The sequence below is a fragment of the Tinamus guttatus genome, unplaced genomic scaffold, assembly GCF_059628265.1.
Source record: "Tinamus guttatus ecotype Peru unplaced genomic scaffold, ASM5962826v1 Tinamus_guttatus_pri_ptg000038l, whole genome shotgun sequence".
Lineage (NCBI taxonomy): Eukaryota > Metazoa > Chordata > Aves > Tinamiformes > Tinamidae > Tinamus > Tinamus guttatus.
This window is the reverse complement of record NW_028288572.1, coordinates 1,229,497-1,253,282: the sequence shown is the minus strand read 5'-3', so window position 1 is coordinate 1,253,282 and position 23,786 is coordinate 1,229,497. Positions and strand designations below refer to the sequence as shown.

The following is a 23,786-nucleotide window of genomic DNA, read 5'->3' as shown; positions in this document are numbered from 1 at the left end:
CCTGCTACATACTCTTCAGCATCTGGCCCTAGGTAGAAATCCCATGAAGTAGACATAACATGGATCAAAGGAAAAAAGAAAAAAAGAAAATAAATGAGAGAGAGAGCTTGAGATATAGACAAAAAAGCAGAGTAATGCAAAGGGAGTGAATCTATCAGTGAATGATATACAGAGCAAGAAATAACAAATACTGGATGATTTGGCTGACTGGGAGTCCATAGGGCATGAGGCTGCTTATTTTTCTAAGGGTGGGATTGGATCTGTGATATATTTGAGCCAAATGTTCATGTCCTCCCTGCATATTCACACTGGAAAAGAGGTGCCAAAAATTCCTCTGCTCTCTGCACCCTGCCCAGTAGTATTAAGGATCTTCTTGCTGGTTTTGAGGCTGCTGTGACAGTCAAGGAGGCCACAGAACTTGCTTTAGTTGGTAACAAAGAAATTTTACCAAGGCCAATTTATCTCCCACTGTACACCATGCAGATTCTTTATATTTCCCATTTGTCTACCGGACCATTTTTATGCTGTTTTATTCCTGACCCATGAGCCAGCACTAAGTTTAGTTGGTTTCAAGCTATCTTTGTGGATATGCAAGTCTGACTTGTAGATATTGTTAACTAAATGCAATTTATAGCCAGTTTTGGGCTTTGCCTTTCACTGAGACAGGAAAGCTATCACTATGTACTGGTATGGAAGATCATTGCAAACATGTAGCATGAAATGGGACATTTCTGATTCCACCTGATACAAAACAGCTTCATCGTTATGACCCAACTGCTTCATCGCACCTCACAGCACTTTGCAGGATATTCAGTAGCACAGCACGGCGATAACTTGAGGTGATAATTTAGGTTGCTGCACTTTCCTAAGCGTCTGGATTTTTACAGGCTATCTACCCTACTTTAATTCTCTCTGCCCATTAAAAGCTCTTTGGGGAAAATAAGCATGAATGTGTAACAGGAAAGAATTTTCCAGGAATCTGGAGAATGATGACGGGTGCGTACATAAATTGAAATGATGCATTAGTTCATTGGATTTGATCTGTGCACTTAAAACCCCAGCTGAGCACCTATACACTATATACTGCATGAGCACCCAGTAAGAGACAGGAAGAATTCCTTCTCAGTGTAGATTGCACAAAGAGGGGAAGAGGGACACAATGTTAGACCTATTTCACTTGTAGAAAACTGAGATATAGTAAGATTAAGGACTAGAAGCAGTACTGTCCTCAGGCGCCTACAATGAAGCCACAGCAATGTTTCTGTTTTAGGTGTCTCATTCACAGAGGGAAATTCACAATCTTGTCCTAGGGGCTTGGTAGATGTGGCTGTCATGACTGTCCAAGCATTTTATTCAAATAAAATATCCAGAATCAGTGCAGGGAACAAAAATCAGAGACAAAGACTCCCTTTATCTCAGAGCATCTGGCCCAGTCACCATGGTCTCACTTTGCTTTCCATACAGATCCTTTCCTATAGGACGGTTGCTTTAACAAAAAGGTTAGCAAGTGGCATTCCCCACTTTTCCTTGCTCCAGAGTAACCTCTCTTCCTCATCTCAAGCGTGCCTAATGATGGTTTAGCTGTTGAGATGTTAAGAGAGGGGCAGTTCTGGGCACATGGAAAACTGTAGCAACCAGGAGAGTACAAAACTAAAATAAATTAAAAAAAATATATAGAGGCATCGCACGTGTAGAAATCGCAGTTTTCAGAAAGTGAAGTCTGAGACCTGAGAACATCTCCTGTATCCCAAGCCACTGGCAATTACAGGGCCCTGCTGATTTGGCTTTAGAGCAAAGGTTGCAACATGAACTGTTCACCCGTTTGTATTCACCACAAAAGGAAAAATCAGCATAGGCAGCACACTGAAGAAGCCCAGAGCCTGTGAAAAAATAATGCAGAAGCTACCACAGTGCCGAGATGCCAGTCAGTTCCGCCATCTCCACACAAAGGCAACAAGAAAGCAAATCACCGAGAAATTTCCATTCCACTTTTGCATTTGCCCTGGGCACTACTGCCTTTTCATAGACTTGCAGAGATTGCACTGTCTCTCTTATCAGCACCAGGGCTCGTCTTTTTGAGATGGTCTGCCTGGCATGCGGTTTTCAACAATAATGCTACCAAAGCAATTAACATTTTCTTTTAAGTTCTCAAGTCAAGGCAAGGTAAAAGCACTCAGCCTGCAGAGTGCCACTTTTCATCAGAAAAGGGCTGTTGTGCTTTTCAAGGTGCACAGTAAGATCATTAAACAGCTAAATACACCCAGGCATAGCGACAGATTTGTAAGAAATAACTTGCACAGTGCGGTTTGGAAGGCAGTGTATAAACAAAACCAGATTGAGGGTCCTGGCAATGGACAACCTAAGAACAGATGAAGGAGAAGAGCAGCAAGCCATGGATTTTCCACCTCGGAACTGGAGAGGAAATTGTAACCACCAGGCGGCTTGAAATAACCTTCTATTTCCGGACTGCTGAATATTTTGCAGGTCCTGAAGCTTTTTCCTGTAATAAAACAGAACTACAGTGCTGAAAGGTGAAGAAGTCCTGTCCTACCATAGATCCCAAACCACATCCATGTTCTTCACACATGTGGTACGCCGGACCCAGGGGAGGTGTATGTCAGCATGTTGGCAAGGGAGCTGCACCACAGTGCTAACCCAGAAGAGTTCATCATGCCCTCTAGTTGGTCCCTTTTCAACACGATGAAAAGAAGACACTATAAGCCAGGCAGAAGTGGTCAAGAATTCAAGGAATGGGCTGGTTAAATGTGTCTAGCACATGGGGGCCACAGGGAGGAAGAGCATCCAAGGCACTTGGCTTTCCACGTGTGCGGAATCAGCCTCGCTGGGGGAGAGAAGGAGAAGCGAACCAGTCCTGCAAGGCTCTCACTGCACGTGTGGGACTTGTCAGGCCTGCAACGTGTCTCAGGGCCAGCTCAGCAGGACCTCAACCAGGAAGGAGAAGCGCTCCTTCCAACACAGTCTCCCTGCAGAAGGTGTGAAGGCAGGTGGCATCAGACAAGGAAGAGAGGAACAGTTTGGCACGAGCCCTGCCGGGGCTGGGTGAGGGGGTGGCTTTGAGCAATCCGAAAAGCTGGCTGCCAGAATTTGGACTGAGCTCCACCAACTCATTCCTCACAGATCCCCAAACAGACACACTTCCTTTTCTTAGAAGCACAGATGCCTATATATATATTTAAATCACTGCTCTAGTCAGGGTTTGTACTAGCTGTAAATTTTGAAAATGGGGGGAGGGGAAGAAACTGACGATTCCAATATATAATTTTCTCTTTTTTGGCTTATTAGATTATACCCTTGTTTAAGAACTAACTGTTCTTTTACTTGGTGTCCTTTTGGCAACCATCTCTACCTAGCAGTACGTGGGTGTGTGCACTCCCCCAAGTTTGCTTGTACTTGCATAGCAAGTTCAAATGAAATACAGCTCAGAAATTGCACTCCCGCAGTCCAGGAGCAGGAGTATTTAGAGCAATTAATCACTAAAATGAAGAAAAGGCAATGACTGGCACTGTAGAGGAAGAGAAAAAAAATGTCAACTCAGAGCACTACTGAAACGTGCTCAAAATACACAATCTGGAAAAGAAGCAGTACATCTCTCCCAGCATTAGTGATGGCAGATGAGCATCACAACAACTTGGTGCTGAGCTGTTCACAATCAAATTTTTTCTCTGGGGTGACCTGGCTAGCAGAGTAGATTTGGCGGTTTCCTTTCTTTCCTGAGGTAATTTCGCTCTCTTCAGTGAAACAAATAATAGCAACAATATTTTGTACTCCCAGAGCATGGTTTAACTGGAGAACAGCTCTCGGATGGTTTAAATAGTCCTGCCCCCACTTCTCAGGCCAGGAAGCAGAAGCACCAACATACCTGCCACACATTTATCACGGCATCTTACCTCCTTGGAGGTCTGTTTTCAAGATACTCAAAATTGGAAGGCGTCCACAAATCCATCTGAATTCATAAAGCAGCATCTGGCCTTGGAAAATTAGGATTGCAAATTATTGATTGAGGATCCAGGTTCTATGCCAAAGACTTTAGGCCTGGCATTCCCATTCCAGCATTGTCTAACCCTGCTGAGATATGGTTGTTTCCACAACCAAATGCCTCCACAAACCCACAACTGGAACAATTCTACAGCTCTCTCACCAGTGTTTTTTCATACTTTTTTATACTCCAAAATTTGCTGAAAAGTGTTGGTGAGCATTAAAAGAGCTGAGGCACTCATGATGCTGATCTCATGCCAGGTCTCTAGCATGATAAACCTAGTGCTGAGAGCACACAAAACCTGTAGGCTCAGGAAGGACCACACTAAGATGCTGGAACCCAATCTATACTGCAGCTTTATGAGGTTTTTGAGCCTCTGGTGTTGCATTAGATTATATTACAGTTAGCTCTGTGAGGAAAATAATCTAGGAATGGTTATGGTAGTCCTCATCCCTAGAGGCTTAAAAACATCTATAGCTTCAGACTCATTCAGAACGGACAGTGCATCCTGCATCCAGATCCCCATGGCCGTGTCAGGAATTAAGAAAGTCCTTCAGTCACGTACAAATCCTGCAGGCATCCCGGGGAGCAGGCTCCGAGATGAGCCCATACTGTTTGAAATGACACTTGCGCAAGCTATGGTGTACCTGCAGGCCACCACGGTCAGGTGGGAAATCCTCACTTATCTTGAAAAGCATCAAAGGAAACCTAAGTGAGTACTTGTATTCTGACCAGCAGAATACCCTAAGAACTCCACCCTTTCTCCTCTGTTGGCTTTGCTATTCCCCACATCAACCTCAACTTTATCATGACCACAAAGCCCTACTCCATTTTTGCATCCCCTGCCCAGCTCCATCTCATCACCCACTTCCTCATCTGCAACATTATTTGTGCCTACAGTGACTAGCATCTGTTGGCTCATCAAAAATACCCCTACACACCCTTCCTCACAGCCTCTTGGACATGAAATACCTCCCTGATCTAACCCATGAGACTAGCATTTTTCTTGAGAGAGAGAAAAAAAAAAGTAAGCTTTTCTTGAGCTTATTCTTCAGTTAGTCAGTGATGGTGACAACTTAGAGCAATACGGAGGAGCTGTTTTTATATGCTGACCTCCTGAACAAAAAAATCCAATGGCTGGGAGCAAAGATATCCAGGACATCATGCAATGTGTTATCACATTCATGATTTCTTCCCCTTCAGTAGTATTCTTTTCATTCTTGTCTTTTCATTCTTCAAATTTGTCATCTTTCAAAGAGACTGAAATTTCCTCAGGCAGTTACCTATTCCATGTTTTAACAGTATTCACCAAACTCCTGTGAATATCAATGGGAGTTTGTACCTCACAAGTCAGAATGCAGAAGGAGTTGTTTAAGCAGACCAGCATCAACTTTCATTGATACTTGGGAGAGCAAAATCTCCCAAGGAAAGTTTTTGTGACAGAGAGCTGTGCTGAGGGATTACTAGAGGATTCAGAGTTACAAGCACCTATACCTTTTTCAAACTGTCCTAAAAGGTATATTTTTCACATGTTTCTCCATGGCTTCACACCTCAACCTGTCTTCCCAACTCATATTTGGCATGTACAAGCTTACTTGGCTTGAAAACTAGCCTCCTAAGTGCAAAAGCTACTTCTGAAAATGAAACTTCAGTTCTGAGGTCTTCTATAGCCACTTTTTTGAAATTACGCAGAATTTCATGCTGGTACTGAGCCTGGTGCAGTGGGGCTTGAATCCAAGGACAGGACCAATCATTCTGACTAAGAGTGAGTGGCAATTCAAAAGAAAACCTACATCAAATCCAACTGCAGATAAAGCTATGCTACTGTTACTGCCAAGCAGTGAGGCACACAATTCAGCACGTGATAACGCGCAGCCTTCACAGGCAGGTCTTACAACCTGGGCTAAGCACCTGCACCAGGAGCACCCCAATTAGGAGGGTCAAAGATAGGGCTAGCATTTCCCCAGTGTACTGTGATTTCAGAGCAGATGCTTTCTGGCGTCTTGTAAAGGCTTTAGAAGACACCACCACAGCCACAAGGTAAGGGCTGCACACAAGGCAGACACATGAAGGAGGTTTCCCCACATCACTGGCTCCCCATTTTTTCAGAAGGGCCCCTCAGCGATGCCATCCTCATATCTCTGCCTCACCTCTCCCATCCTGTGCTGGGCCCAAGCCCTTTGCATCACAGTCTCCCTACTCTCTCCTGAAACTACTATCTCCTTGTTACTTTGCCTGGTGGACCCAAGCAAGGCTAGTGCTACCATCACAATAGCACAGGCACTGAAGAGGTATCACAGCTCAAGAACAGCTCAGGTGAGAGACCCGTGAGCAAGAGGTGGGACTATGTATGCAACAGGGTAGGAGCTACTGCCCACTCACCTCCGGCACAACCCTGGTGGTCTTGTTGTCACGGTCTTGGCGAAAGTGCCCCAGCCTTTTGTCAATTGCTACTGCCGCCCATCTGTAGGAGAACAGGCACAACATCCAATGCTACCACCTCCCCATCATTCCTGCGCTCAGAATGTCCTCTAAACACTTAGACAAGCCAGGAGTTTGTTACTGATACACCCAGAGCTCACAAGTTACAAACACATGCTCAGTCCCTCTTATACTTTCCGTTACCTCCTCTCCCCAAACCTGGGGAATGTTACCAACAGTCTCCAAAATTGACAACTGGCAACCTAAGTGTATTGGTATCTTCTAATAAAAATATTTAATCCTCAAACTCCCAACCAGCTCTGAAAAGAAGCTTTACTGATCTCAACATCCATAAATTGCTTTCCAGCTTGATATACAGAGCAAGTCCACACTGGCACATGTGCTCCACCATCCTTTCCCCTTGCTAAGACACTTAGCATTAGTAAATGGATCCTGTCTTTAATCCACTCTCCCTGCCTCACTTATTTCTTTTAGCCCTCCAACAAAGGAAAAACTGGGAAATTTACTACCTGCTTCAGTATCTAGCCCCAAGATTGCGAGGTCCCTGCCTAGGCTGCTCACTGGTAAATAAAATTTCCATGATGACATGAAGATTGGAGGATGTTTTGCAGCTGCACAGGGATTTCTGTTCAAGCAAAGGTTGGTCCTTCATTAGATCAGCCCACGGGTGAAATGGAAGTGTGGTGACATAGTGAACATCCTACTATAACCAAAGAAAAGACTTCAGACCCACAGATGAGTCATGAAATCTGTCTGTTTCAGTGCTCTAATTACATTGCTCATCCAAGAAAAGCCTCTTTTGGAGCCATTAGGTCAGAATCTGCTCTCCCTCAGCTGTAAATCCCTCATAACTCAGTGAAGTCAATCGATTCATATTGGTGTAAGCAAAACCAAGAGCAGTGCACTTGTACAGCCTTTGATCTTTCTGTCTCTTTCTGAGCACAAGCTCACAGAAAGCTGTTAAAGAGACAAGAAACTCGGGCCCCTAGGACTCATTTATGCTGCAGGCAGACTCAGCAGTGAGACTGACATCAAGCACTGCACTTGGGAGGCGAAAGGGAAGCCATAGGAGAGACAAATGCCTTCTGTCTACCTTTCAAGGCTGTGGACCTCCCAAAGAGCCTTTGGAGATTTGTAAAAGGGTTAGGCATGTCACATTTAAAGGTTGTATGTGAAAAAAAGAAGAGTGAGAGAAAGTTGGGTGTATATTTTTCCTCAGTTTCAGACTGTGCTACCATTCCAGTAGAAAAGCAAACAATGCAGTGAAACACAACTCCTGTGGGCTCTCCAACAGCTTCAGTGAGCACACACACTCTTTCTCATATACAGAACTGAAAATACTAGGAGGCCAATGACCAAACCAAACATTTCTATATCAGCAAATCACCTGAATGAATGATTCCAACAATGGTCCATTTTGTCCTAATAGATGTTTCCAGATTCTTCATCATCTTCAGTGTTTCTACTCATATACCACCCTCTCCAAGGCAAAAGAGCTCTGTATTGTGAATGGAAGCAAGCGTCACCATTCAAAGGACAATGGATGCTCCCCAAATAATATGGATATTATGCAAACAACCAAAGAATGATCCCACCATTTCTTCCTTTTAAATCTATCATAATTTCTACTGAGAGAGTTGATGACATGGTCTTCTGGTTGGGACGGTCATTAGCCACCTACTTCATCTACAGTCTTGTCTCTTCCTTACTGGATCAGTGAGGACATCCAGTCATTAAAGAAAGGCAACAGGTTGCCAAAACACTTGGCTTGCACAAATCCTACAGGAATTGCTAGAATATTACTGACTGTGTTAGAAAAAGTAAAGAGTAGAGACAGAAGACCATGAGAGACAGATGGCAAGCACAAGGACATTCCTTCATCTAGGATTCCCCCCAAGCAGAAGAGTAGTTTAGGAATACAAAGCTTTGAGAATGACAAAAGCTAAAGGGCTGTCCCCTCTTGGGTACCCTGTACTTGCTCTTGCAAAGCCATTTTTTAAGCCAAAGGGTATGACCCAGGGAACAAGAATTTTGGAGAAGACACCTCAAATAACATTGAAACCCCCATGAATATATTTCCCTTTTGGATACTTATTTGCACTTGTTCTGTTCAGTCATTGCTGTTTGGGAGACAGGGAAGAAAATTCTTCTGTTATCTAACATCAGCCTCTGTCAGACTTACCACTGAGGGCCTTGTATTTAAGAACAAGACCAGCTCTGAGTTCTGAAATGAAGTCCCCTAAGTTATACATTTTCCATGGCACTGAAATGTGTACAGTGTGAGAGAGACCAAGAACAGAGGTATCTGCAATGGCCACTATGGAACTGTATTGATTTTGTTGGTTATATGTTGTTTATTTACCTTTTTAAGCCCTATTTGGGAATATTTTCTGTTCCGTTCAGGCTGCTGCCACATTTTATGTTTGCTGCAGGAGCTAATATTGATGCTACACAGTGTGTGTGGGAATTTGTTGGGTGAGTGGGAGGGGATGCTTCGCTCAAAATACAGGCTCTCAGGACCAGATTCTGAACAAATCCATCTCAATGTAAAGCCAGTGACTCCAAAGAAACAACCGAGTTGTTACACAAGCTTTACAAAGGAGCAGCCATAATCAGAATCTGTCCCAGTCTGTCAGGATCCACCATTTTTGTCTGTTGGGAAAGACGTAGGCAGTTTCTCCCACTCCATGTTGATGGAAGGGGCTGGGAACACAATACCATGTGGGATTCAGAAAGTAGGTTTACGGTGAACTGAAATTTGAACAGGAATTAATACAGGGTGGTGGGAAGGGAATGAATCAGCCAGTCCCAGTGAAGACAAAGAAATTTTTTCAGACACTACCCTGGTTCTCACCCACTCAGCCCCAGCATCTTTTCTTGGCCCCTGTTATATATCACCTCTTTCTCTCACAAACAATATTATTGCAGTACCCCCAAAAGCTATAAAAATGACACTTCCAGGAGCAAATCAAGTGATCCTACAGTCTGTCCATGCATGCCAAGTCAGTCTGAGGCCTCCAAAATGATTTGTGTTCACTAGCCTCCTAGGGGGGGAAGGAGCGAAGGAAAGGTGGAAAAAAAAAAAAAAAAAAAAGACAGAACGAAGCCTGGACCAAAAATAAAGTCTAGAAGTTATGGAAGCCAGCCAGCCATCTTATCAAAGTTCAGGCAACTTCAATTCCAGATTTAATGAAGAATTTACCCAAGCCATGAAACATGAAAAATTATACATTCATGACCTCTGGAGTTATTGGAACAATGGCATATATGTATATCTCATTGTTGTGGTATAAAGATCTGAACTTTAAGCCCATGGAGGGGGCAGCAGGTTGTGAAACACATGCACATACACACACAAAGGGAAAAAAAAACAACAGAAGCTGCAAAAAGGCTTAGAGGGCTCTTCTGAGAAAAAAAAATACATTTAGTCTTAAAAAATGTGTAGTGAATTATCTGTTCTCCCCTTGGTGCAAGCAAGTAATTCCTCTCACTTTAATGGACAATTTTATGGCTGCTAATAACATTTGTAGCTAAGATAATGACAAGGATAATCAAATTCCATGCTTGAGGGCATAGACTGATTGCTGCAGGGGTTAGCAACGAAATCACCATTGCCCTATATTGCACAGGTGGATTATGGGGCCGATTTCCCTCCTCTGTAGCAAGGCAATGGTCCCCGCCAAGATAACAGATTGCATGATTGTCTGTGTTATGGCAATTGCCTGGTTTTATGCATGGGACCTGGGGAAAGAGGAGAAATCTCTTTGTTTCAGCATGACAGTATTTGTGATACAAAATACAAATGAGTAGGGTTGCAATACCCACACTGATGCATGTTGTAGCAAGGCAAGTTCGGCCTTGACTGAGTGAAGTCCACTGCCAGACAGCAAATGGTGCAGGGCACTTGTTATGGTATTCAGCAGCGTCCACGGTGTGCACACTCCCAGCAGCTGAGTCCCTGGAGAAACCTCAGCAGACCCATTCAAAGGGTTTCAGGATGCTTAGATCCATCATTTAAGGGCTGTTCAAAATACCCAGCTAGATCCTGGGTAGCACTATCACTCCCACACTCCTAGAAATGTGTGGCCTGAAAGGATCTCAGGAGGTTATCTACTTTGCAGGCAGACTAAGGAATACCAAGACCATGCCTGTTGGACAACTTTCTCACCTGATCAGATCGATATCTTATCAGCACTATCCTGCAGATCATGTTCCAGTATGGACCCAGATGTTCCCACTGCTGCCAGAGAACCTACATCCCCCATGCTGCAGATTAAGCCCTGGGTAGCCACAAGGAAATGCTGACCACTGACCCCCTTACAATAATCTTTCACATATTTGAAGACTGTTACAACTCTTATACTTCTCATTTTCAGTGTAAACAATCTCCTTTCACTTCAGAATGAAGGCAGGACAAACTTTCTCTCATCATTTTTGTTGCTTTCCCCTCCTGACACTTTGATTTTGCTTCCCTTCTCAAAGCACTGTGCCCAGAACTGGAACCAGTTTTCAAGCTGAAGCATTACCAATGACAACAGAGTAGAATAATTGCTTTCCGTGTCCTACGTCCAACGCTTCCCTGTTTTGAAAGTCTTATACTATAGACTCATATTTAGACTGTAATCCACTTTATCACCATGATGTTCTGGTTGCAGTACTGCATCTAGTCAGTTCATATCATATTTTTACGTGTGCATTTGATTTTTCCTTCTGCAGTATAATACTTAGCACTTGTCTTTATTGAATTTCATCATATTGATTTCAAACCATTTCTCCAATTTATCAAAATCATTCTGCATTCTACTCCTGCCCTCTGAAGTGCTTGCCACCCCTCTCACCATTAATAATACGTGTACTCTCTGTTCTATCAGCCAAGCCATTAATGAAAAATTGAATAATAGCAAACACAAAACAGATCCTTGTAAGACTCTACAAGTTATGTTCATCCAGTTTGACAGTAAACTGTTGATAAGTATTTTTAGCATTTTATTTATTCTGTTGTGAAATTATCCTGTGGCAGATTTAGCAGGGGCCAGCCGGGTTTGCATTTTCTGCCCCATTTCCATCCTCCTGAATAGCTTAATCTCTTGATACACAAGGGACAAGGAGCAGCCCAGTCACAACACAACTTCTAGTCCATGGTGTGTATGTGCCCAGCCCTTGCACCCATCCATTGTAACTCAATGAGAACTGAGAATACAACGTTACAGCATTACATACAGCAATTACACTACATTGTAAGTACGTACAAAGCATGTACTGAAAGTCAAGATCTGCTAGCTAGCTCAACAACCTCAGTGAAAAAAAAAATCAAATGCAGACATGAGTTACTCATGAAAAAAACGTGTCAGCTCTAGCTTGTCCCTTGTTACCCCTAGGTACTTTCACACTGATTGTTTAACAGCTCGCTCAAATATCTTCCTGAGTATCAAATTTAGGTTGACTGAGCATTAAGTCCCCATGTTCCCTGCTGTCCCTCTTTTAAAGATAGGTACTTTTGTTTGCTTTTCTCTGCAACAGCTACTGGTAGAGCTGTTCAAACAGTAGCCATTAAAAAAAAAAAAAAAAAGTGACACTGCTGCCAGTGACCAATTGCTGCTAAGAGAAGAGGTTTGATTCTTATCCAGATTTTCAGCTGGAGATGAAATCATAAGCAGCACTGATAACCCCTCAAGGAACCAGGAACCTTCAACAACAGCAAAAAAAAAAGGACAAGATAAACTTACATAGATTCCAGGCAAGATCTAAGACAAACTTCAAACAGCCTGTGTGTGTACAGAACCATAGAAAATAAGGCAGGAGGAGAGTAGTCCATACCTTGCCGCAAGGCAGGACAGTATGCATAGGTCACTCTTGACAGATGCTTGCCTATCCTGTTCTTCAAGAGATAGCAAAGGAGAGCCTATCCCCTCCCCAAGCAACCTATTTGAGCATTTCCCAAGCATCATTGCTAGAAAGATTTTTTTCCTCCAGGTCTGGACTGAATCCTATTTATCATTTGTTTATCAGTTTTTCTTATTCATTGTACCACGTTTAATTTTTTCAGGAACAGACCATCTACTGGGTAAAATGTGAAAAGGTCCCCAGAGTGGATCTTTTATCCTGGAAATCTTTTTAACTGCTCATCACTGTACATGCAGTCAAGTTTCAGTTTTCCAAACAGAGGATACAAATGCTCCAGAGCCAGCAACTTCCACTGTGATATCTACAGCTAGATATTCAGAGCCAAGCTTGTGTCCCATGCGTTTACCTTTTCAGCACCACCAAACTTTACTGTGTTTCACCTCAAGAAAAGAAAAATTAGTTGAAATCCTAAAAAAAAAAAAAAAAGGCGTCAGAAAATACTTATCCTCCCCAGCTTTGGAAATGGAGGATAGGGGAAACCACCATCAAAACCACAATTCATAAATTATGACAGAAGACCAAAGTGTCAGCAGCTGGTCCACCTACATTGTAAGGACATTGCCTTCTAATTTCATACTGCAAAAGCTACATGCAGATACACTGTAACACAGCGACGCTCTATGAAAAATTATCTTTGGTGCCAGTCCAAGAAGTCAAACCAGAGCTAAATAGAACCCGTACAGATTAAGCCACCAAAAACATAGGAGCTGTACAAAGCCTTCTAAATGAAAATGTAATTGGGGGTGGATATTTGGGAAGAAAACAGAAATGAAGCCATTCTGAATCATATCTAGTGCTTCTCAAGCATTAAAATAAACCTCTTGGGTGTGCAGTACATTCATGAACTGACTTGTAACATTGCTAATTTGCCTCTGTTGGCCTACATCAGTAGGTATCAGCTTATGTTGTTTCCTCTGACTGGCAGAGTGCACTCATTAAGGCAAACACGTTGCTACTAAACCCCTAATTGTTTTGAAAAGTGCCCTTTAAATAACAGTCCTTTTACTACTAGGCAGGATGTGTTTTAAGAGCAAATCATGAGCCTAAGCCTTTGCTGCCAAAAGACTCGATGCTCATTTATTGGTTTGTCAGACAAAAACAACAAAAAGGAATGCAAAAGCTGATACGGTATCAGTACAAACAGAACAGCTACCATCTCCTTCCTCCTCTTGCAGTGTTCCGTGCCACATGAAATAGCAAAGGATGGAAGAAACTCAGAAGGGGCAAGACCAAGAAGACGTCTGAATTGTTAATATACCTGTTCAAGGGGCAACTGAAAAATTTCACAGTCAAGGTTACTGTTGTGACTCTTCCTCAGGATTAGTTTAACCTCATTTTATAATACAGCTGTGTAATATTGCAAAAAAAGACTACAAAGGTAACACATTTGGCATCCAGTAGCAAATAAACAGTAGATTAGGGCCTTCTATGAAGGATGTGGAGGAATAGTGGCGGGCAGATCTCTTTAAATGCTGGGAGAGCATGTCGCCTCCCAAACTTTGGTCCCCAAACTTCCATGTCCCAAAATATGCTGTTTTCCTCTTGAGTAGTCTAAGGAACTTACTTTTTTTTTTTTTTTTTTTTTTTCAGTCTAGGATATGTAGGATATGTAGCAATCCTGAATAATGCTGAAAAGGCATCCTTTTACTATTAGCAGTCTTCAGCAAAAAAATACTACCATGAAAGTAGGCTTTTAAAACTCACACCAGAACGACTACAGAGGAGCACTGAGACTTTGAGTCTCCTCTGTTAGTACAAGCTATTTCTCTGATGCAAAATTCCAGCACTGAGTTCAACCACTATTATCTTGTCAACAATTTTGCATCATTTCAGATGCAATATCTTATATTACATACATGTATACAGAGCATTACAGTCAAGTACTTCTTTCTGCTGGAGTTCACTTTATTGCAAGTCCCTTAGTTTCCATCTCATGCTTATTCAAAGTACCCAGATGCAGATTTTTAGAAATTATTCGTGATTATCACTATTATTGCTGACATCAGTACTGTGTGAAATCAGGCATGTCAGTATATAGTCCGGACTATTAACAGCTAACAGAGGCTGCTCAAGTACTAGAGACAGGAGCCTTTGAAACAAGAATATTAGACACCTTTTTCTACTGTGTCCGCTCCTTAAAACTTCCAAATGAGTGTGAAATGTAGCATATTGACAGGTCAAAACTCCAGGTGGTCACAGTTTTGCTACTATAGTCAATTTATGATATAGTTCCCATAGTAATAAACCACTGTGTGGGTTTAAACAGAGGAAGAAGACATTCTTTCTAGCAGTCATAAAAAAAAAAAACAGAAGATGGAAGGAAATAAAATACTCCACCTGTACACAAAACATCTCCATAGCAAATATCAGAAATTGCTCAAAATGCCAACTGCCTTGTGAACAGATCTCTCATTTCTATCTTTCCTTCAATATGACAAGAATGTCCCTAAACTGGAAGTCTATGTACGCTCCCTTGAGACTAATCTCCTGCACTACACAATTAGAGAGTTGCTGTAGGTTTCATTCATCAATCTGTGTCCTAAAACTCTGTGTGAAATTTTCCTGTCAGAGAAAGCTCCCACAGTTAAGAGGAGAGATTCTCTTCTGTGACAGAAGAGTGAGGAGACAACCAGCTTCCATCACATACTTTTCAACCCCACTATTTGTCCGCTTTCTCCAAAGCACTTCTTTCTTGCAGGTGCAGAGAAGTCAAAGGACAATATAGTCTATTCTCTCCTAATTATCCTAACGAGTAGGTTATTACTTGTACATGAGTCCATAATAGAGATGGACTATCTAAAGAGAAGTCTAAAAGACTTCTCTTTTAGAGAAGTTAGCTATGTAGTAGGTATGTAGTTTAGCTTTCCATGCCTGGGAAAAAAAAAAGTATAAACACGGAAGACAACATATGCTCCAGTTCATCAAAATCTGCCTGCTCTAGCATTTGAAAAGAATAAAAACCTTAAAACTGCTATGTACAGTGAGTGCCAGCTCAGAAAATTACTTGCATTCTTCCCTTCTAATGATTATTATTCACTTTGTATTACATATATTTTCTAGGATTTAGTTCGTGATGGAGTATATCTCCTTGCTTTGTGTAATTCATGTCAAATAACAGCCTGATCTTGAAGTAATGTGAGTTAAAACATTCTCACCATTATTTACAGCCTGCCTTAATTTCTGGTTCTTTTTTGCTTAATATTCCCTAATTCATACACATTCTGTTTAATCAAAGAAACTGAAGGGGCTGCATTTCCAGTGATATCAACTTTAGTTGTAGCCAGTCACATCACAAACTCGTGAAGGATGCAGGCAACATGAGAATCTATCCACAGATTTTAGACTGGGGTCCGTGGACTCCAGCGACTACATCCAGAGAAGGTAATGAAATAAAAATGAATTTGCATCACAACAGCCTACAGATATGAAATTTCTAAAGTAGTCTATACCTCCATTCAGAAAATTTACCTATTGAAAAGAGATAAAAACCTGTCTGCTACATACAACAAACATCTGTTGCAAGTCCACAGCAACTTGTAAGTTCTACTTAGAAGCAGCAAGGTCTCTTCCTGATTAGCTCTGCATCATCAGCAAGTGTCCTTGCCAGCATCTGTCACAGGGGCAAGGGATATTTCATGCAGCCATTTTCTGAATTGTGTTAAGGATTCTCAGTAAACATCCATAGGAACCGGGCAGCTAAATTTCCAAGAGGACCTTCGAAAAAGGACACCTAGTAATAACAGAGATCATGATCCAGAATTGTATATGCCTCTTTGCAAAATTAGGCTACAGAATCTGTTCCTATTGCAAGTTAGAAGACCTAAGGTGCAGGAGTTTACTAATATCACCATGAATTCATTGTGGATTTGTGCCTTTGGTTCATCTTCACTGTTTAATCAGGCTATAAGCTAATGCCATGTGGTCTGAAAGTCAGGGAAGCGAACTGTTTGAGAATTAGAATAGATCCCAAACTGAATCTTCAGCAAGTCACTTTATCTTGTCTCTAAATTGAGGGTAATTTTTACATCGAGGTGTTGTGAAGATGAATCACTTAATGTCAGTAGAGCATTCTGAATATAAAGTGCTGTGTAACACCAGCTCTAAACCACAAGCATTGCCTTCATCATTTATGAAGGAATATTCTCCAGCATTGAAGAAACTAAGCATTTCAGCTTAGATTAGCTTCAAGGGAAGCTGACAGCTTTCTGGCCCATGCTTTGTGCCACACCAAGTGATTCAGAGAGTCCGTCCCAAAACCCACGCAGTCCAAAAGGGAAGCTCTCCATTAATCATATTTCCTTCCCATCAAACTTTGTAATTCTGATGCTGAATCCACATTAAAAAAGAAACCAAAAGGGTATTTCCTTTTATTTATGAAAAGCAGGCATAAGCCCACAGTTAACAGCTATATCTTTTAATTTACTCTTCGTCTATAAGACAACTGCTTCCTCACAGTTTTGTCCTGTACATTTCTGCTTCACATCCTTTTATCAGTGCTATCATTTTCTTCTTCAGCTAATTCCTATCCCAAAAGACTCACTGACACCATAACTTAAAATATTGTGAGTGGGCAAACATAGCTATTTCTATTCTGACACTTGCAAAGGCACATAAATGATTTTGCTGCATAGAAAAATGATCAATGAGCATGTGCAAAGACCATATAGTAGAAAAAATATCATTAAAGATCTTTGGTTTTCTTTCTCAAGAGAAACAAACTTTCCCAGGAACTATCAGAGCTAAAGCCGCATGGAAAAAGGGGCATCGAAAGAATCATAGAACATATGTCTTGTAAAGACTTCAAAAGGTCAGCCAGTCCATCTTCCTCCCCAAAGGCAAAAGCAGCTATAATTTAACCATTCCTGACAGATGTTTGTCTAAACTCTTCTTAAAACCCTCCAGTGATGGAGATTCCACAGCCTTCCTAAGCAATCTTTTCCAGCACGCAACTACCCTGACAGTTGGAAAAGTTTCCAATGCCTAATCTAAATCTCACATGCTTCAATTTAAGAAGGAAAAAAAAAGTTAGGAGGAAAAGAAAGAGCACCAAATCCTGATAAAAACTGTAAGAAACTCATTTCTCAAGGCTGTTTTGGGCTAAAGTCTGGTCACATCACCACCAAATGAGTGGCTAGGAGTTTCTCAGCACTTCCTCCAAACCACTTTTTATATTACTGGATATTATTGCACGATTACTGTATATTGCAGCTACACTGCCAATAAGCCATACAGCAGGAAGTATCAGTCCAGCATCAGTCTGAGTTATCATTTTGCCTTACTTATCAGTGACTTTTTAAAAGCTTTTGCTAATGTGCCTCTGGCAAGAACAAGAGGCATCACTGCAAAACCAGTTTTCAAGAACTCAAGAACTGTTTTTGTGAGCATGTGAACAAAGCAGCCACATCAAGCCTCCTCAGGGGCAGTAGAACTCTATTTGAGATTTTTTTTTGTTTTATAATTCTCAATGAGACAAATGGCGTGAAAAGGTTTTACAGGATATTGTAATCCAGGGAAGCAAACTCTGGTGCAGGGTTCATCTTCATGTGAAACACTGAAGCTGATCTCTTCTTTGCCCTGGAGATACCACCAGCAGATATTACAAGTCCCCATATCTCCCACTGAAGCCAAAGATGGGATGAATCAGAATAGCTGCATTACTTCAGGAGATCTACAAGCATTCATATCACCAGAAAATCGTGCTCTCCACTTTCACCTGAATGTTTTAAATTTGACCTTCACAATCCCAGCAAGACACAAAAGGTGCAATTAATTGACCAAAGTATGGGTGACTTTGTTCTCTCTCTTTCCCTTTTGTGTCTTTTCTTCCTTTCTTCTCTTTCTTTCCGCTGCAAATTGTCCATCTGCCATGATTCCCTCCTCAAAGTTTATGAGTGGACGGGTTTTAGGTATTGCTATCTATAAAAGATCAAGAGCAGAGTTCAAACACCAAAAGATGACATTAAAGAAGAAGCAATTCTGAACAAACAATTCACACTTAAAAATGTAAAAAAAAAAAAAAAAAAAAAAAAAAAAAAAAACTTTTTTAACACTAAATTGCAGATATCACAGCACTACCAGCTTGGTGAGTATTTTTATACCCATTTTACAGAAAGGTAAATGGATGCAACAAAGAAAGGCTAAGGAGACTTAACAACTGTCCTGAAATGGGTGTAAGCATTTTGTTTGCTTAGTTCATTAATGCAGAATCAAACTCCCCGTCAGGCAACCATCTGCCAGAAGTAAGTAATCCTCTCATCTGGATGTAGCCAGCTCTTAAGTGGTTAACTAAGTAGCCAAGCAGTTGTCAGTAGGTAGATATTCCATTCATCATTACAGGTACTGCACCACATTCTTCAGAAATATTTTGTCTCTGTTCACCAGAACAGTTCAGTCACTGCATATAGTGGATTAGAGATGGATACTAATGGCCTAAAGTTAGAAAACGAGACTTCCAATTTGCAGCACACACTCTGCCTGCATTTTGCTCTTCTTACACAGTTGCTTCTGAGAAAAAAATAAATAAAAAAATCCTCAATCTGTTTGTTGTTTCAGTTCATTTTAGGGTGACATAAACAGCTTTCATTTCTTTACATTCTACACAAGCCTCCAGAAATATTCACTGTTTACTAGAGCTCGGTGGTGTTAAATCAAGTATGACTATCACCCTTTAAGGCCTAAACGATGGAGCAATATCCATACCAGTAACACATTTTGACAGTGCCAACACCTGCTTATATATAAATAGTCAGTTCACCCCTACAAACCTGAAGAAAAAGGTCATTAAAATAATAGAAAACGCAGGAATTACCTCTTGTTTTCAAAAGTTTATGCTTTTATACATCATATCCAGCCTTTCAACTAACTCAACAGCAAATTCTACAGTGCATCACATAAAAGACAAGAAGCTGGATGAAGAACTGGATTAATTCACTCCCTGTCATCATTTTGGCTGGGTAACTGGAAATGGATGGGAAATGATACTAACTAACTCTTATGTGAGAAGAATCCTGAAACAAAGTTAGCAAGTGCTGCGAGCCAAGAGGAGCTTATTAGTTCATTCTGATCACCTAAAACTTTCTCAGGATTCAAACACGACCAAAACTTTGCAAAAACAGGTTATTTCTCTTCTGCCTCTGGATTTTAAGAGCAGAGCCCTCAAGCATGGAGTACCTGCAGCTGTTAATTTCCTTGATGGATCAGTTTAAAAAGTAGAGTAAAACAACATTGTACCTGGGGAGTAGTAAAAACATCTTAGGTCGCAGGTGGGGAAAAATAAAAAAAAAAAAGAAGTCTCTGATTAGCTGCTCGTCTCCTACTTTGTTTTTTCTTGCTCAGACTGACAAATCCACGACAACTCCCTTTCACCATTCGATAAAAAGCTGAATGAGATCGGAGGACACGCGAAAGCAGAACCAGACAGCGCTGCCTCTCCACGCACGGATGGAAGGCTTCCCGTGTGTCCTCCTGGCAGCCTTTCCGTGTGTTCCCCGGGTGGCTGCGCACTCCTTTCCCCACAGGATGCGCGGCGGGATGCGCGGCGGGATGCGCGGCGCTGTCCACTTCAGCACCACGTGCCGTGTTGGCGTCCACGCCGCTCCGCAGCCTCCACGGCATCACCGTCCCCGCCAGCTGTGACTGCCTTGTACCACGTCAGAGCCACAGGAGCCCAGATCGATGCTCTAAAGAGGCAGTCGCTTGGGACATGTTGCTAGCACGGCAATCTCGAGGAGCACGGTTAAGCTGGACGTAAACGTGCACGCTACCGTGTGGGTATCGCTAGGCTTTACAGCCCGCTCTCATCTTTTAATGAAGTTTGTGGAGCTATATTTAACACTCCAGATCAGGCAGTATTTTGTTCAATCTATTTTAAAATCCAGCCCGAGAGGGTTATTGAGATAATAAAGAGGCACTTTTACAGGGACACCTACTGACTACAGCACACTCACTAACGCAGGCGATGCACGTGCTTCTTGAAGACTGTCTGGAAGGTCTGAGAGGGAGAAGGAAATGCACACTTGAGAGTACGCCAGGTTACGTTGAAAATAAAGATCATCACAGAAGGTTAACAGGAACATTTAAGATCACTGCCCTGTGCAGGAAGCAGCGAGGAAATCCTTTCTTAATTTCCTCAAAACTTCAGTTTAGGGAGCGTTTTTCCCCCTGTAGACCAAACTCTTCTACTACAAATAAGAATTAAACAAAAGCATTTCATGCTCACTCCTGCAGACTGCCAACAGAACAGTTAACATCATTAAGGTACTATTGCACTGAAGAGATATGCAAAATAGAAGAAAAGTGGCTTTGGCAAAATGCAGATAGCAACTCTTAATAAACTTTCCAAAGCGTGATCACATATATGTCACATACTGGAGCAAGGTTTCTTAAATGAACAATCATGAAAGGATGTCTGTCTTTCTGCACTGTTCTTTATTACCACTCTCCCTCCCAGTGGTTCCCCGTTGCTATACACGTTTTAAACAGTCCTGACATCCCGAAGCACCTCTGCCTACGGAAATGTACACCATCCTCTGCACACAGACATGCTCTGAGCTTCCTAAATGAGTCTCACCTCTTTGCACGAGAAAACTGTGGGGTTTCCCAAGCAAGTTGTACTTGTTTCCAGGTAAAATACTGCCTGAGCAGACAACATCTACAGCCCATTCTACCTGCCACCAAGAGAGCATAAGAACACACAAAGTACTGCAGTCCCCTCTTAGAGGGCGGACTGGAGTATAGGGCACCGGGAGTATATAGGCATGTATGTGCAAACTCTATACCTAGTCCAGAAGCACATGACAATCCTGTATTCGCTTATACAAATACATTAAAAGACATGTATCAAGGAAGAGAGAATTAGTGATCAAGTTCTGACATCGCAATGAATGATAGGAAATCTAATTCATTTGCCTTGCTATTACGAAGTTGTATTCTGCACTGTATTCTCTAGCCTATTAATACATACATATATACACACACGTATGCATGCAGTAACATAAGCAGAAGAAGAAATTATCACTTAAAAATCTTATCTTTGTAAGGACAAATAGGTTTCAGATTGCTAGCTGGTCTTTCCTGAGAAATTATTTACTACCCCAAATTAAAAAAAAAAGTCAAATGCAAAAGTAAGTAAATACAAATGACAGTGGACCGGACATTCCGCTGAAAACTGAACAGTCAGTATCTGGAGGTTATAATGTGCAAATTGGTCATAACAAGCACTAAACAGTAAAAAGACTGAGTCTTTCTATATTAATGACAGCGCTAGTCTTTCTTGTCCCGTTCAATACAATCCATTAGCAAACACTGGAGATCTTTTCAGATCTCCCCTGACTTTAGGGGGGTGCATCTAGGAGTGCTGTGAGAACGATTATCAACTGCCTCACCAAATACACCCTAATTAACGCAAAACAAGGAGAAATACACTCGCTCATCAAGCCGAAGCAGGAGTTGCAGCACACTTCTGTCGGCACACTACAGCCTCGAGCTCAAGTCTTATTTATTTTTACAGCACGGAAGCAAACTTTATACGAAATGCTCCGTTTTAGCGGAGTGAAGCAGAGAGGTGCAAGATGTCAGTCTGTGGTTCTGTCCACAGACTGTTCCGCTACAGCCCCACACTTTTACACTCGGCAACAAAGAAGTGCCAGCAGGTCTCATTCTGCCTGTTGGACTGTATGCCCACGAAACAGAGACACCCTCTGTGACCTGTTGGCACATCAGACTTGCTGGCTGCACCGAAAACTTCAGGAACACGTTGGGCACACGCAAGGGAGGGAGGCCCAGCTACAGGATCACCACCCTCACCAACGTCAAAACAAACTTTGTGACAGTGGGACTAAGTGGCCATACCAAGGGCTTGCAGAGCTGATCCAGTTCTGCCCTCAGCATTTTGTCAGTCATTCTCATGCAACAGCTTTTTGGCTAAGTTTTCCCTCATGTCTCTGAAGTGAAGGTGCACGCAACACTCCAAGGAGGTTCACAGCAACACGGCCTCGTTTTCCTTGCAGAAGACCCCAGGAGCTTGTCATGGTGCCTCTTCTCCCCTCCTCCTTGTGACCCAAGCCACAGCATGCTAGTAGCCACCTGGCTAGTGCCAGTCCCCCCACCTGGCTAGCCCCACTCCTCTCCAGTCCCACATAGGAGACAGGGGCTCCATCTCCAGGGAAAGAGGTACGGGACACCTTTGAGTTCAACAAGTGCCTGTGGAGAGCACTGAATTGCATAACACGGTCCCTGCGGGGAAGGGGTTGTGGGGAGACTCTCATCGTGCACTGCCACCTGGCTCCCAACCGCGTCGGCTCCTCGTCTCAGCCCCGGTCCCGAGGTGAGACACTCACCGATGGTCGTGATGACCGTGATGGCAAAGTAGAAGGAGCCGGCGAATTTCCACTGGACGCCAGCACGGTGCGGCTCGGACTGCATGATCACCAACTCAAGCTGCCGGTAGTCCTCGCTGGTGATGTTGTACTTTCCCTTGAGCCGGATCTCCTCGGCTTTGAGTTTCTCCTCCTCCCGCATCTCGTTGTCGGACTCCAGGGCATCGAAGACGGCGGCGCCGACCAGCAGGTAGGTGAACGTGCAGATGATGAGGGACAGCGTCCGCACGTTCTGCCTCTTCATGGCCGCCAGCAAGGGGCGAGTGAGGGGACCATGTCCCCCCCCGGCCGCCCGGCGATCCGACAGGCCGCAGCAGCCGCAGCCGCAGCCGCAGCAGCAGCAGCAGCGGGGCGGCTGCCGGGGGGGCCGGCGGCGGCTCCGGGGCACCTTGCGCTGCGGCGGCCGCTCGGGCTCCGCGGAGGACGAGAGGCAGAGGAGGCTGCTCGAGCGCCGCGACCAGGTGCCCTGCAGGCGCGAAACTCCGCGCACGACGTGCCCGAGCCAAGCGGGGCCGGTGCGCAGGGCCATACAGGGCAAGGGCAGGGCAGGGCAAGGCGGCTGCGGGAGGCCGCTTTCCCGCCCCCCCTTCCCCCAGAAAACACACACGCACCCCGCGAAGTTTGCGCGGCTTCACTGGGCGCGCGGCGCGCGGCGGGCGGCGGCTGCAGGTGGCCGCGGCGCGGGGAGCGCGGCCGCGGCGCGGAGGGCGGCGGCGCGAGGCGGAGGGCGACGAGCTGGGGGCAGCATCCCCGCTCCGGGGGCCTGGCGGCCGCGGGGAGCCCCGCCGGAGCCGCGGCGAGCGCGAGGAGCCGCCCCGGCTGGCGGCGGAGAGCGACGGAGGGAGGGAGGGAAGGAGGGAGGGCGGGGAGGAGGAGGCGGCGGCTGCTGCCGCGCGGACGGGAGCGCCGGGCACCTGCGAGGGGCAGAGCGGGGGCAGCACCCCCGAAAAGGGGAAATAAATAAAAAGAAAAAAGAAAAAGAAAAAGGAAGGGAGGAGAGGGAAAAAAAGAAGCGACTTTCAGGGGCGCTCCGCGGGCGCGCGGCGCTGCTTCATTCCGGGCGGTTT

General features: G+C 43.6%; 1 protein-coding gene across 1 annotated transcript in view; it reads right to left on the bottom strand.

The window, feature by feature from the left end:
* The window catches only part of KCNK9 (potassium two pore domain channel subfamily K member 9), a 78,925-nt gene extending 55,633 nt beyond the window's left edge, over positions 1 to 23,292 (bottom strand). Inside the window, exon 1 of the mRNA XM_088535091.1 lies at positions 22,681 to 23,292. Within this exon, the coding sequence (XP_088391217.1) occupies positions 22,681 to 23,248 (568 nt within the window). The 5' untranslated portion in view covers positions 23,249 to 23,292. The remainder of the gene's footprint in view (positions 1 to 22,680) is intronic.
* Positions 23,293 to 23,786: the final 494 nt, after the last annotated feature.